Source organism: Opisthocomus hoazin, chromosome 4 (assembly GCF_030867145.1).
Source record: "Opisthocomus hoazin isolate bOpiHoa1 chromosome 4, bOpiHoa1.hap1, whole genome shotgun sequence".
Lineage (NCBI taxonomy): Eukaryota > Metazoa > Chordata > Aves > Opisthocomiformes > Opisthocomidae > Opisthocomus > Opisthocomus hoazin.
Window position 1 is genome coordinate 83,952,223 of NC_134417.1, and position 12,673 is coordinate 83,964,895.

Genomic DNA, 12,673 nt, shown 5'->3' on the forward strand with positions numbered 1-12,673 from the left:
CTCCCCCTTCTTGATAGAGGTATAGCTCTGAGCCCAGGGCTGGCACTTACTTGTTTCCAATTTGTGTACAATCACTTGGTGGTTTTGTTGTGTTTTCTTTCATGGTGTGCTCGTTGTCTGCAAGAGCAGGAAATAAGAGCTCTGTTGATGTTAAAGGATATATAGACTTGTTAAATAGCTCATCAGAAGCCAGCCCACACCTCCTGACCCTAATCTTTCACAAGTGGTTTGAGAGTGTCTAGCAGTTTTCTCCCCCTAAGACTTGATTTACCAGTAAAGCTTTAGAGGCAACAAAAGGTATCTGGATATAGGACAGAGATCCAAATCAGGTTATAGTTACACAGGCTGTATTGACTGACTGAATGTCTTTCCATGGCTGAAGGAGGAATGTCCTCTTCCCCCCACCAAGTTTCCCCCTTTCCCAGCTCCCATTTCTTCCTTCCCTTGTCCCCAGAAGGTCCTCCAAAAGATGGTAAGGTAGGAAGTACAGGGGGGGAAAGAGAGGTGGCAGTTTATGTGAATTCTCTGTAAACTACTTGGTGTGTCTGGGACTGCTTTGTGTCATCCTCTGCAGTTCCTTCTGGGGAGTGTGTATTAAAGAGTTAATTACCCCATGCAAAGACCCATTGAAACTGAGAGATGAATACGTATGACTAGTAGTTTTTCACATCTAGCATTTGCTATTAAATATGTGAACAGTGTTCAACTTGTGTTTTGACAACTGGCTTCTCTCTCGGTGTTGATCAGAGCAGTGCAGACCCTGCAGCTGGTGCACTCAACAGGAGCTACATTGCTGTGGTTTGATACAGTTCCTGGGGAACATGAAAGTATTTCATACACAAAGCTGCTTGATCTCTAGCTCTATATTCTTTGACATTGTCTTACTCTAGCCCAATTTCTTGGCATTAACAAAATAGGTTTCTATGTTAAAGACCACCTGCAGAAGTCAAAAGCCTTGTGTTAGTGGATCACAAGCAAAAGAAGCCAAAGTGCAATTTTTCTGTAATAAAGTTGCATAAGCCATAAATCTACAAATCATGATATGAAATCATGGAATGACCCTCTTCAGTCATTTTTCAGGGGGAGGATAATCCTCTTGGAAAGCAAGGATTTTGAATATATGTTATAAAATCACCTGACTTATCAGAAGAAATAAAATTGTTCAAACTGAGAGCAAAAGTATTGTCCATAAACAAAGAACTAGATAAAATCTAAAAGTTTTTATTCATCTCTGGAACAGCTTATCAGCCTTACTTATTTTGCCTTTACAAAGTTCATTAGGAAATATATAAATAATGATTTTTCTGGCCAAATTCTACTGATTGCTTTCCTCTGGGGTGTACAGCCTCTGCACTTTATATGCGTTTTGCAGCTCTTTCTGTCCTAAACCATTATACTATCAGTGCACAGGGACACCAGTGATCCACTATAATTTGTAGCAGTGAAAGCTGAAATAATCCCTGTCCTAAGTTTCACCAAATGTAGTTTGTGTGACAGTTTAACCAAGAAACCACGGCTGAGAAACGGGAACCATTCTTCAACACCCATAAGGTACGGGATGCAGCTTCAGCAAAGTGTCCTGAAAGAATTAGGAACAAAGACTTTAACTGGAATAATGCTGAACATAATAAAACCACGCAGTTCAAATTTGCATTTAACAGAGAGTGAAGGAAAATTACTTTTGAAATTATTTAAGAGGGTAGAACTGGTTTGTTAAAAGTGAAAAGTCCTACCTCAGGTTGTGATCATAACAAAAAAGTCTCTAGGATTAAATTATAGTAAATGTAATACTAATTAATGAGTTTATTGTTTCATGCAGGCACGGTGGTGTTGGGTTGACGGTTGGACTTAATGATCTTAGAGGTCTTTTCCAACCTTAATATTTCTATGATTCTATGTGCTTGATAGAGGCTTAAAGTACTTACGGGGAATTTAGAATTTGTCCTCAAAACTAAATTTCATCATTATCAACAAAAAAAAAGGTCAGTGAAAACAATAGATGTTTTCTTGCAATGCTAGAATCACCATCTGGTGCATCCCTGAAAATCCGAAACTGAAAAGAGAAAACTCTAGTCCCAGCCCACCTCTTCATTTTTTCCCCAGCATTTTTTCAATGAAAATGTGGTTTTAGCTTGATTGAAACATTTTTACATTCTTGTTTAAATTGTTGAGTTGTAATTTAGAATAGAACAAAGCATTTCATATATACAAAAGATTTGTTTCACTTTCTTGGTATTCTTTAAAAAGCAACATTTTTTATTTGACTTGCTAGTTTTTGGTAAGTATGCTGAAAAAAAGTTATTCTCAATAGAGTAGTAAAAAACAAAGGGAAAGGTGCTTTACTAAATCTTCTTTCTCTGACTGAATGCAAATAAGGCATACACAGTTAACATGAAGTTAGAGTTGTATAATTCTCTCTCTAATCTTTATCTCACTGTTTAATATTTTAAGAAACTTTTACAAAATTTGTACCAAAGTGATAGTTCTTCTTTAAAGCAAATTTACCAGTTTGAGATTTTCAATCTACATAAGCATTAGATTCTAATTATTGCTATCCTGGTGGGTGAAACACTAACAGTTATGCCTGTGATTCCTGCATAACAAAAAACGCAAAACTATAATGACCCAGTCCTTCTTTCCACCTTCTCTCTCTAGAATTACATCTACAATGATCCTGTCAGGTACTACATGATGCAAAAACACAAAAAAAGAGCACCTCCCTTGGCCCATGTGCCAACTTCCCATCAACAACAGGCTGAAAATCTCCGTGGGAAGACCTTCAACCAGCCTCAGCCAGACAAGTTCTCGCCAGAGTCAGAAATTGGGCTTGACCAAAAAACTCTGATGACTGCGCTGCATACGTACATCACTCAGAACTTGTCAGCACAAAGCAGTGATAAAAGCTCTCACAGCAGGACTAAAGGGTCTCACATTTATGCTGATAGATTCTACTCTTCGCAAGTCAGCCCTTTTGACGGAACTTTTGCCAAAGAAAAAGCAGAAGATTTTAAAATGAAGAAGCTGTTCCAGACAAGACCTGTGTCTGGAGTGCTAGGGCCAACCCCTGAAATGCTGAATCACAAATCTGCTTCCCAGGATGATCCAAAGGACCCTCTGAGTGTTGTGGATGGTAAAGTTGAAATTTACTTATATTAACTCATCCAAAGTTTCGCTCATGTTCACTGGGCATTTTTGAAGTGAAAAACCCCATAATTAGACATTCTGATATATCTCCTACTATTGGCACATTTATATCTACCATAATACAGTAATAATGTTCACTGTTCTAACTACTCTTTCCTTGCAAACATCTACCCACATTCTTCAACCCACCTTCCATATGCATGCAGAAATATATGGCATTCAGTAAGATGCAGCATTTATGTAACTTGATATATTTTCAAAGCACTTTACAAACAACACATAATTATAGGTATATCTTTGCTATCAAATTTGGTTTTGTGCATGCATCCCACACCATATATAGGTACTACAGAAATGCCTGGATTTGTTTTATTTCTCTCAATTTAACTAGAAATTCAAGGACCAAGCTAGAAACAGAAATTAACACTTAGATAAGTTCTGACACAGAACACAGAGAGGGAAAGAGTCTGTCAATTATGTGCACAAGTGGACACAGAATAATACAAGAAGGTGGGGTTACAACTAGTTTTCACTTGACATTCTATAACAAACAACCCATTTGCTGGATTTTCGTCTTTTTTTGGTAATGCTGCTTAACTATGACCATATCCTGATTACTTTTTATAGAATCATAGAATCGTAGAATGGTTTGGGTTGGAAGCGACCTTAAAGATCATCTAGTTCCAACCCCCCTGCCATGAGCAGGGACATCTTCTACTAGACCAGGTTGCTCAGAGCTCCATCCAACCTGGCCTTGAACACTTCCAGAGAGGAGGCAGCCACAGCTTCTCTGGGCAACCTGTGCCAGTGTTTCACCACCCTCATGGTGAAGAATTTCTTCCTAATATCTAATCTAAATCTGCCCTCTTTTAGTTCAGAGCCATTCCCCCTTGTCCTATCACTACGAACTCCTGTGAAAAGTCCCTCTCCATGCTTCCTGTAGGCCCCCTTCAGGTACTGGAAGGCTGCTCTAAGGTCACCCTGGAGCCTTCTCTTCTCCAGGCTGAACAGCCCCAACTCTCTTAGCCTGTCCTCGTAGGAGAGGTGCTCCAGCCCTCTGATCATCTTTGTGGCCCTCCTCCGGACCCGCTCCAACACATCCGTGTCCTTCTTGTACTGAGGGCTCCAGAGCTGGATGCAGTACTCCAGGTGGGGTCTCATGAGAGCAGAGTAAAGGGGCAGAATCACCTCCCTTGCCCTGCTGGCAATGTTTCTCTTGATGTAGCCCAGGATACAGTTGGTTTTCTGGGCTGCATGCGCACATTGCCGGGTCATGTTGAGCTTCTCATCCATTGGTACCCCCAAGTCCTTCTCCTCAGGGCTGCTCTCGAGCCACTCTCTGCCCAGCCTGTACTTGTGCTTGGGATTGCCCTGACCCATGTGTAGGACCTTGCACTTGGCCTTGTTGAACTTCATGCGGTTCACACAGGCCCAACTCTCCAGCCTCTCAAGGTCCCTCTGAATGGCATCCCTTCCCTCCAGTATGTCAACCACACCACAGAGCTTGGTGTCGGCAAACTTGCTGAGGGTGCACTCAGTCCCACTGTGCATATCGCAGACAAAGATATTAAACAGCACCGGCCCCAGTACTGACCCCTGAGGCACACCACTCATCATTGGTCTCCACCTGGACATCGAGCCATTGACTGCAACTCTTTGAGTGCATCCATCGAGCCAGTTCCTTATCCAACGAGTGGTCCATCTGTCAAATCCATGTCCTTCCAATTTAGAGATAATGTATATGATAGTTTGACAAATATTTAAATGAAGAAGGAGTGCAACATCTTACTGGATACTGTGATACATCTGAAGCACTGCTTAATAAGACGTGTCTTCACGTCATGGCTGGAGAACAGCTAGTGCTTAGAAAATAACTCATTCACTTTGTTGTTTCTCTGAACTAATCTAACTGTTGATGTTATTCCAGTGGTTCAGAATGCCTGCAAAATGAAAGAATTGATCCTCAGCCATTACTAAGCAGTTACATCTGTTACACTATCCCAATGGATTTTGGTGACGTGTAAGAGGGTTCCTTTGGACCCCTTCTGTAGTTACTATCATCCATAAAGTTTAACATTCCTTGATATTTTGGGGTTTTTTTGTTACTTTGTGTTGTTTGTGTGTTTTATTTTAAAGAGAACACACAGAAATGTCAGAGTTGCGGCAGAGGAAAGTTAATGCTTGCAATCTAAAGGATGCTCAGGAGTGAAAGCATTCTTGGTATGGTGCCCAGAGATAATAGGTTTCAAGGAACGAACTATAATGTAAAATCAAATCCAGGTGGCACTGTCAGTCTCTTGCACAGGTTAGACAATTTTGTCGCTAGACTCAAAACAAACTGGGCACATGCTGGTTTCATTATCCTCCAGCTGTTCCACTTCACCTTTCCTGGTAGGAGACAACAGGGAAAAAAATGCTTAACACTTAGAGGGAATAACATGTTTCACAATTCATTGGGTTGTACTACTTTGACTTCACATACGTAATGTGCCCTGTAGGAACCACTTCCATTGCATTAACTTTTAAATGTTATGTAGACATAAAATTATGAATATTTTGAGTAGGAAATAATATGGTTTCCTTTGTATTTTTGAGCCACTTAATAGTCTCCTAAGGAAGTGGTGAGGACAAACCCCAGCATATTCGTTGTTTAAAGTGATGTCCGTTGGAGTGATGGTGGTTTGGATTCAGATTTGCCAGCCTGACCGCGCCATCTCTTTCTGATTTTAAGCTTTCTCCAATCGCTCTCGTGCTTCAGGATTTTTGTATGCTTGCAGGTTGTTTCTTTCTTGCACTCTCTAAACCACAGAACTGTTCAAAAACTGGAAAGCATTGGGCGCAGTCACGCAAGCTCAGTTCTCTGCTGCTTCTGATACAGGATTAGACAAAAGAATTTGATTGGGACAACAATCCAGAAGGTACTGAGCAGATTAGCACTGAGAATTGCTGCAAAACAGTGGCAGGTAAATTAGCTAACAAAGCACCCTGAGGGAGAAATACAAGAAAAGGAAATGTGAAGATATTTTTCCATCAGATTTGGAAACTATTATCTCCAGGAGTAGCATGATGTGTGTGGGTACTGCTTTTGTAGTGTGCAATAATGGAATAGTTTATCTGTCTTCTGCACCAGCCATATTTAGAATTTGGCTCAGTTTTAAGTGATTTGTTCTACCCTGCTCATTATTGGTGTGTGAAATATTACAGAAGACATCTCTGCATTGCTTTGCAAAGGTCACAAAATTAGTAATTCAGGAATCTTTTTTTCAAAAAATAACAAACTTCCATGTTTATAAAGATGTACGTTCTCTGTCTTGCAAAGCTGTGGTCACCAATCTGTATGGTACTCAGCTGCTGAGGACAGATAATATGTGGTCAGCACTTCTATGGGGTAGAAGCAGACAGACCACCCTGTGGGACTGCTGGCAGAGTGACTGCTGCCATACCGTTCAGTGGTCAGGCAAGCTGGCTTTGGTGGTTGTGTCAACAGAGTGTGGAGCATGATTTATGATCTATACAGTAAAAAGCTGTTTTCCCTTGCTACGCTGCTATTGTTACCTACTAGGGGAATTCTACTGGTGAAAGCGGTTTTAAAAATTGCATCATCTAAGATATATTTGCCTTTACTCTCATTACGGTTCCAAGGCAACTATGAAAGGCAACTTGCCTTCTTCAGTTCAGAAGCTGGAGTTAAGGGAGAAGCCTCGTTTGCAGTGCAAGCCCTGTGAAACATGGCTGAGCATTGCTGATCCTCTTTAGAAGGGGTCAGTGGGAGAGTATAAAAGCTGTGCACAGGTATGTGCGTGTTCGAGTACATGTGCTGCTCAAGTGATGTGTCACTGCAGGATCTGTCTGCTTTTTGGTCTTCAAAAATATTTTCTGATTTTAATAATTTCATTATAATTTCCTTAGATTACCCAGACGTGTTTGTAAATGGATGCACTAATATTTATTTGTGTATCAGCCTTATCCAATAATATGCAAATGATATATAAATGTGGACAAGTGCCATGAGAAGAAGTGGAAACATACATACTTAACATGGACGTATATTAACATCATATCAGTAACCTCATGAAGACTCTTTATGTAGACCTCCATTTCACCAGGCTGTTACAGACATTGTGGTGACTGTTCCTCCCAGTATACTGAAAATCATGATGTTCTTCATACTTACTAGCTTTGCTTACCGCCTTTGGTCCCTGACATTTGAAGTCACATTTGTAGCTGTTCAGTAAAGGTAGCATATAGTGCCAAAGTTTCACTCACGGTGACACCAGTATTTAGGAGTTCATTTGATGAACTGTGCCTAGTAGGCATTGACCAGGGCAGGAATAGCAGCATCAGAAGAGCATGAGACCTCTAAATCACAGGTTTATTAAATGAACCAGGAAGACTAGGGACAACGTGGGGCCGCTGCTGAATGAGGCGGGTGTCCTGGTGACGGAGGATGCGGAGAAGGCAGAGCTACTGAATGCCTTCTTTGCTTCAGTCTTCAGTGCTAAGACTGGCCCTCAGGAATCCCAGGCCCTGGAGGTAAGACAAGAAGCCTACAAAGAGGACGACTTTCCCTTGGTCGAGGACGACTGTGTGAGGGATCGCTTAAGTGATCTGGATGTCCACAAATCCATGGGCCCCGATGGAATGCACCCACGAGTGCTGAGGGAGCTGGCGGATGTCATTGCTGAGCCACTCTCCATCATCTTTGAGAGGTCCTGGAGGACAGGAGAGGTGCCTGAGGACTGGAGAAAGGCCAATGTCACTCCAGTCTTCAAAAAGGGCAAGAAGGAGGACCCAGGGAACTACAGGCCGGTCAGCCTCACCTCCATCCCGGGAAAGGTGATGGAGCAGCTTATTCTGGAGGCCATCATCAAGAAAGTGGAAGAAAAGAAGGTTATCAGGAGTAGTCAGCATGGATTCACCAAGGGGAAATCATGCCTGACCAATCTGATGGCTTTCTACGATGACATGACTGGCTGGGTAGACGAAGGGAGAGCCGTGGATGTTGTCTACCTTGACTTCAGCAAGGCTTTCGACACAGTCTCCCATGATATCCTCCTAGGGAAGCTGAGGAAGTGTGGGCTGGATGAGTGGTCAGTGAAGTGGATAGAGAACTGGCTGAATGGCAGAACTCAGAGGGTTATCATCAGCGGCGCTGAGTCTAGTTGGAGGCTGGTGACAAGTGGTGTCCCCCAGGGGTCAGTACTGGGCCCAGTCTTGTTTAACTTCTTCATCAACAACCTGGATGAAGAGTTAGAATGTATCCTCAGCAAGTTTGCTGATGACACCAAACTGTGAGGTGTGGTAGATACACCAGAAGGCTGTGCTGCCATTCAGCGTGACCTGGCTAGGCTGGAAAGCTGGGCAGAGAGGAACCTGATGAGGTTCAACAAGGGCAAGAGCAGGGTCCTGCACCTGGGGAGGAACAACCTCATGCACCAGTACAGGCTTGGGGTGGACCTGCTGGAGAGCAGCTGTGTGGAGAGGGACCTGGGCGTCCTGGTGGACGACAGGTTAACCATGAGCCAGCGGTGTGCCCTGGCTGCCAAGAAGGCCAATGGGATCCTGGGGTGCATCAAGAAGAGTGTGGCCAGCAGGACGAGGGAGGTTCTCCTTCCCCTCTACACTGCCCTAGTGAGGCCTCATCTGGAGTACTGTGTCCAGTTCTGGGCTCCCCAGTTCAAGAAAGATGAAGAGCTACTGGAGAGAGTCCAGCAGAGGGCTACGAGGATGATGAGGGGACTGGAACATCTCCCCTACGAGGAGAGGTTGAGGGAACTGGGCTTGTTCAGCCTGAAGAAGAGAAGGCTGCGAGGGGACCTTATAAATGCTTATAAATATCTCAAGGGTGGGTGTCAGGAGGATGGGGCCAAGCTCTTTTCAGTGGTGGCCGGTGACAGGACAAGGGGCAATGGGCACAAACTGAGGCACAGGAAGTTCTGTCTGAACCTGAGGAAGAACTTCTTCCCTCTGAGGGTGACGGAGCACTGGAACAGGCTGCCCAGGGAGGTTGTGGAGTCTCCTTCTCTGGAGATATTCAAGACCCGCCTGGACAAGTTCCTGTGCAGCTTGCTGTAGGTGACCCTGCTTCGGCAGGAGGGTTGGACTAGATGACCCACAGAGGTCCCTTCCAACCCCTACTATTCTGTGATTCTGTGATTCTGTGACATGCAGTGAGCCTGTTAGTATTATCTGGAGTAGGGCCTGTGGCCATTCGTTGTCTTGTGTGATTCCCCACTCATTCCCTCATTTCCATTTTGTTTGAGATTGAGACCACTTTGTTATTAACTAGGCACCTGTGGGAGTGGACTGGAGAGATAAGATAATAGGTACAGAGATAAGGTAGTCTGGAAAAAAAGGAGTGGAAATGACAAGGCTATATTGACTGTATGTTGTTGAGTAGCTCAGTAGTTGGTCTTGACAGCTGGCTGTGAAACAACTGAAATAAACAAAAATGTGGTGGTGCTATACTAATATAGATTTTTAAATTATATATGTCCTGAAATATAATTCTTTTGTAAGATTTGTCTTCAAATATTGATGTAATGGCCAGTAACTAGCTTAGATAAAATTTGACAGGCAAATAGAGGTACAAAGTTATTTTGCTGAGTCTTAAAACTTGCTTTCAGCTTGGAAACCTCAGATTGCTGACTTTTCAAATCAAAATTTATGAGCTACTTTTTACTTGAATCTGATGCTGAATTTGTATAATTTGAACTAGCTTTTGTATCATAAATGAACGAGCATCATTTGTACAACTTTTAGTCAGTGATGCAATTGCTTTTATGCTGTTCCATTTGCTGGAATTTCCTTGAAACATCTCCTGAAGCATTTTGCTAAAAACTATAGTGTTACTACCACTCTGGAAGTATTTTAAGAATCTTGGTCTCATTTTCAAAAAATAGATAAACTTTCAGGACTCTAAGTAACTTTAGCACTGAGGAAACTTGAGAATCTGATAGTCTAAATTTTAAAAAACTAGTGCTACTAGGCATGTAAGTGGTTTTGATTTTTTATTCATAAATCCAATTCCTTGGTAAATTGTTTCCTAATACCTTGAAAATCACAGTAGCTGAATGACATTCTTCTCAGTGTTTTGTGGCTAAAAAGCAGGCGTTCTAAATCAAGAGAAAATAAATGTGGTTTCTGTCCTGAAGTTGAACAAGTGAAAATGCTTCAAAAATATTGTAGCAAGGTGATCGAGTGATCCTAAAGTAGTCAATATCATTTAAAGGTTAGGAAACTAACGTAGATTGTGGGAAAATCATGGTCAAGGCTCTAACCAGCTGGCGGTTTTGGGCATGTTCTCTCTTCTTTTGCCTAAAATTGAACGTTAATGAATGATGTTTGTGTGACTATAGAAGCCCTTCATTCTTGAAATAGATATTTTCTAAGACCATTCCACATTTACAAGGAGTTTAGAAATACAGAGCGGCATTCTTGATCTGCACTAAAAATTATTATGAACATTTGTAAATATTATTCCAGATGATTGCAAAAAGCTTCAAAATCTCATTCTTAGATGTTAGCTGCTGCACATCATGGATTATTCATATCAATGGATAAATGGCAAAAACTTTTGAAAATGAGTCACGGAAGTCATCACAGTTTTCATTCTTTTTTAGATGCACTGATGTCAGGTAATCAAATGGTGTTCCAAGAACACTTTTTCCTACTATGATGTGCCTTACAATGTGTTTTTATAAATTTAGTCAAAATGTTTTAGTTTTGATTTGGAACTGACATATAAGGGGGAACTGCACAGGCAGTGGAAGCAGGGACTGGCTTCCTGGGAAGAGTATAAGGAAGCTGCCCAGTTGTGTAGGGATGGGGTCAGGAAGGCCAAGGCACAGCTGGAGCTGAACTTGGCAAGGGATGCGAAAAATAAGAAGGACTTCTACAGGTACGTCAGCCGGAAAAAGATTGTCAAAGAAAGCGTACCCCCGCTCATGAGCGAGACTGGCAAACTAGTAACAGCAGATGAGGAGAAAGCTGAGGTACTCCATAACTTTTTTTGCCTCAGTCTTCACTGGCAACCTCTCTCCTCACCCCTCCCTAGTCAATGGATGGCATGAAGGAGAGCAGGAGGGTAAAATCCCTCCAGCTGTAAGTGAAGATCATGTTCGGGACCTCCTGAGGAACCCAAACGTACAGAAGTCCATGGGACCTGATGAGATTCATCCCAGACTCCTGAGGGAACTGGCTGATGTAGTTGCCAAGCCACTCTCCATGATATTTGAAAAGTCATGGCAGTCAGGGGAAGTCCCTGGTGACTGGAAAAAGGGAAACATTGTGTCCCTTTTCAAAAAAGGGTAGATAGGAAGACCCTGGGAACTACCGACCTGTCAGCCTCACCTCTGTGCCTGGGAAGATCATGGAACAGATCCTCCTAGAAGCTATGCTAAGGCACATGGAGGCCAGGGAGGTGGTTCGAGACAGCCAGCATGGCTTCACCAAGGGCAAGTCCTGCCTGACCAACCTAGTGGCTTTCTATGATGGTGTAACAACAAGGGTGGACAAGGGAAAACCAATGGATGTCATCTATCTGGATTTTTGTAAAGCCTTTGACACGGTCCCCCACAACATCCTTCTCTCTAAATCGGAGAGCCATGGATTTGATGGGTGGACCGTTCGGTGGATAAGGAATTGGTTGGATGGTCGCAGCCAAAGGGTAGTGGTCAACGGCTCAATGTCCAGATGGAGACCAGTGACGAGTGGAGTCCCTCAGGAGTCCGTACTGGAACCGGTGCTGTTCAATATATTTATCAATGACATGGACAGTGACATCGAGTGTACCCTCAGCAAGTTTGCAGATGACACCAAGCTGAGTGGTATGGTTGATACACCAGAAGGACGGGATGCCATCCAGAGGGACCTGGACAAGCTGGAGAGGTGGGCCTGTGTGAACCTCATGAGGTTCAACAAGGCCAAGTGCAAGGTCCTACACCTGGGTCGGTGTAATCCCCGGTATCAATACAGGCTGAGGGATGAAAGCATCAAGAGCAGCCCTGCTGAGAGGGACTTGGGGGTGCTGATAGTCAAAAGGCTGGACATGAGCCGGCAATGTACGCTGGCAGCCCAGAGGGCCAACCGTGTCCCGGGCTGCATCAAGAGAAGCGTGGCCAGCAGGTCGAGAGAGGTGATTCTGCCCCTCTACTCTGCTCTGGTGACACCTCACCTGGAGTACTGCGTTCAGCTCTGGAGCCCTCAGCACAAGAAGGACATGGAACTGTTGGAGCATGTCCAAAGGACGGCTACAAAAATGATCCGAGGGCTGGAGCACCTCTCCTACGAGGACAGGCTGAGACAGTTGGGCTTGTTCAGCCTGGAGAAGAGAAGTCTGTGCGGAGACCTGATTGCAGCCTTTCAGTACTTAAAGGGAGCCTATAGGAAAGATGGGGACGATATTTTTTTTAGTAGAGACAACAGTGACAGGACGAGGGGTAATGGTTTTAAACTAAAACAGGTTAGGTTTAGGCTAGATATAAGGAAGAAATTCTTTACAATGAGGGTTGTGAAACACTGGAACGAG

At 43.2% G+C, this 12,673-nt stretch overlaps 1 protein-coding gene across 2 annotated transcripts in view; it reads left to right on the forward strand.

Annotated features, from left to right (window-relative positions):
* The window catches only part of PTPRN2 (protein tyrosine phosphatase receptor type N2), a 707,013-nt gene that overhangs the window by 272,876 nt on the left and 421,464 nt on the right, over positions 1–12,673 (forward strand). For both annotated transcript variants that reach the window (XM_075419758.1, XM_075419759.1), the window contains one exon: positions 2,656–3,130. In XM_075419758.1, coding sequence (XP_075275873.1) covers positions 2,656–3,130 — 475 coding nt within the window. The remainder of the gene's footprint in view (positions 1–2,655; positions 3,131–12,673) is intronic.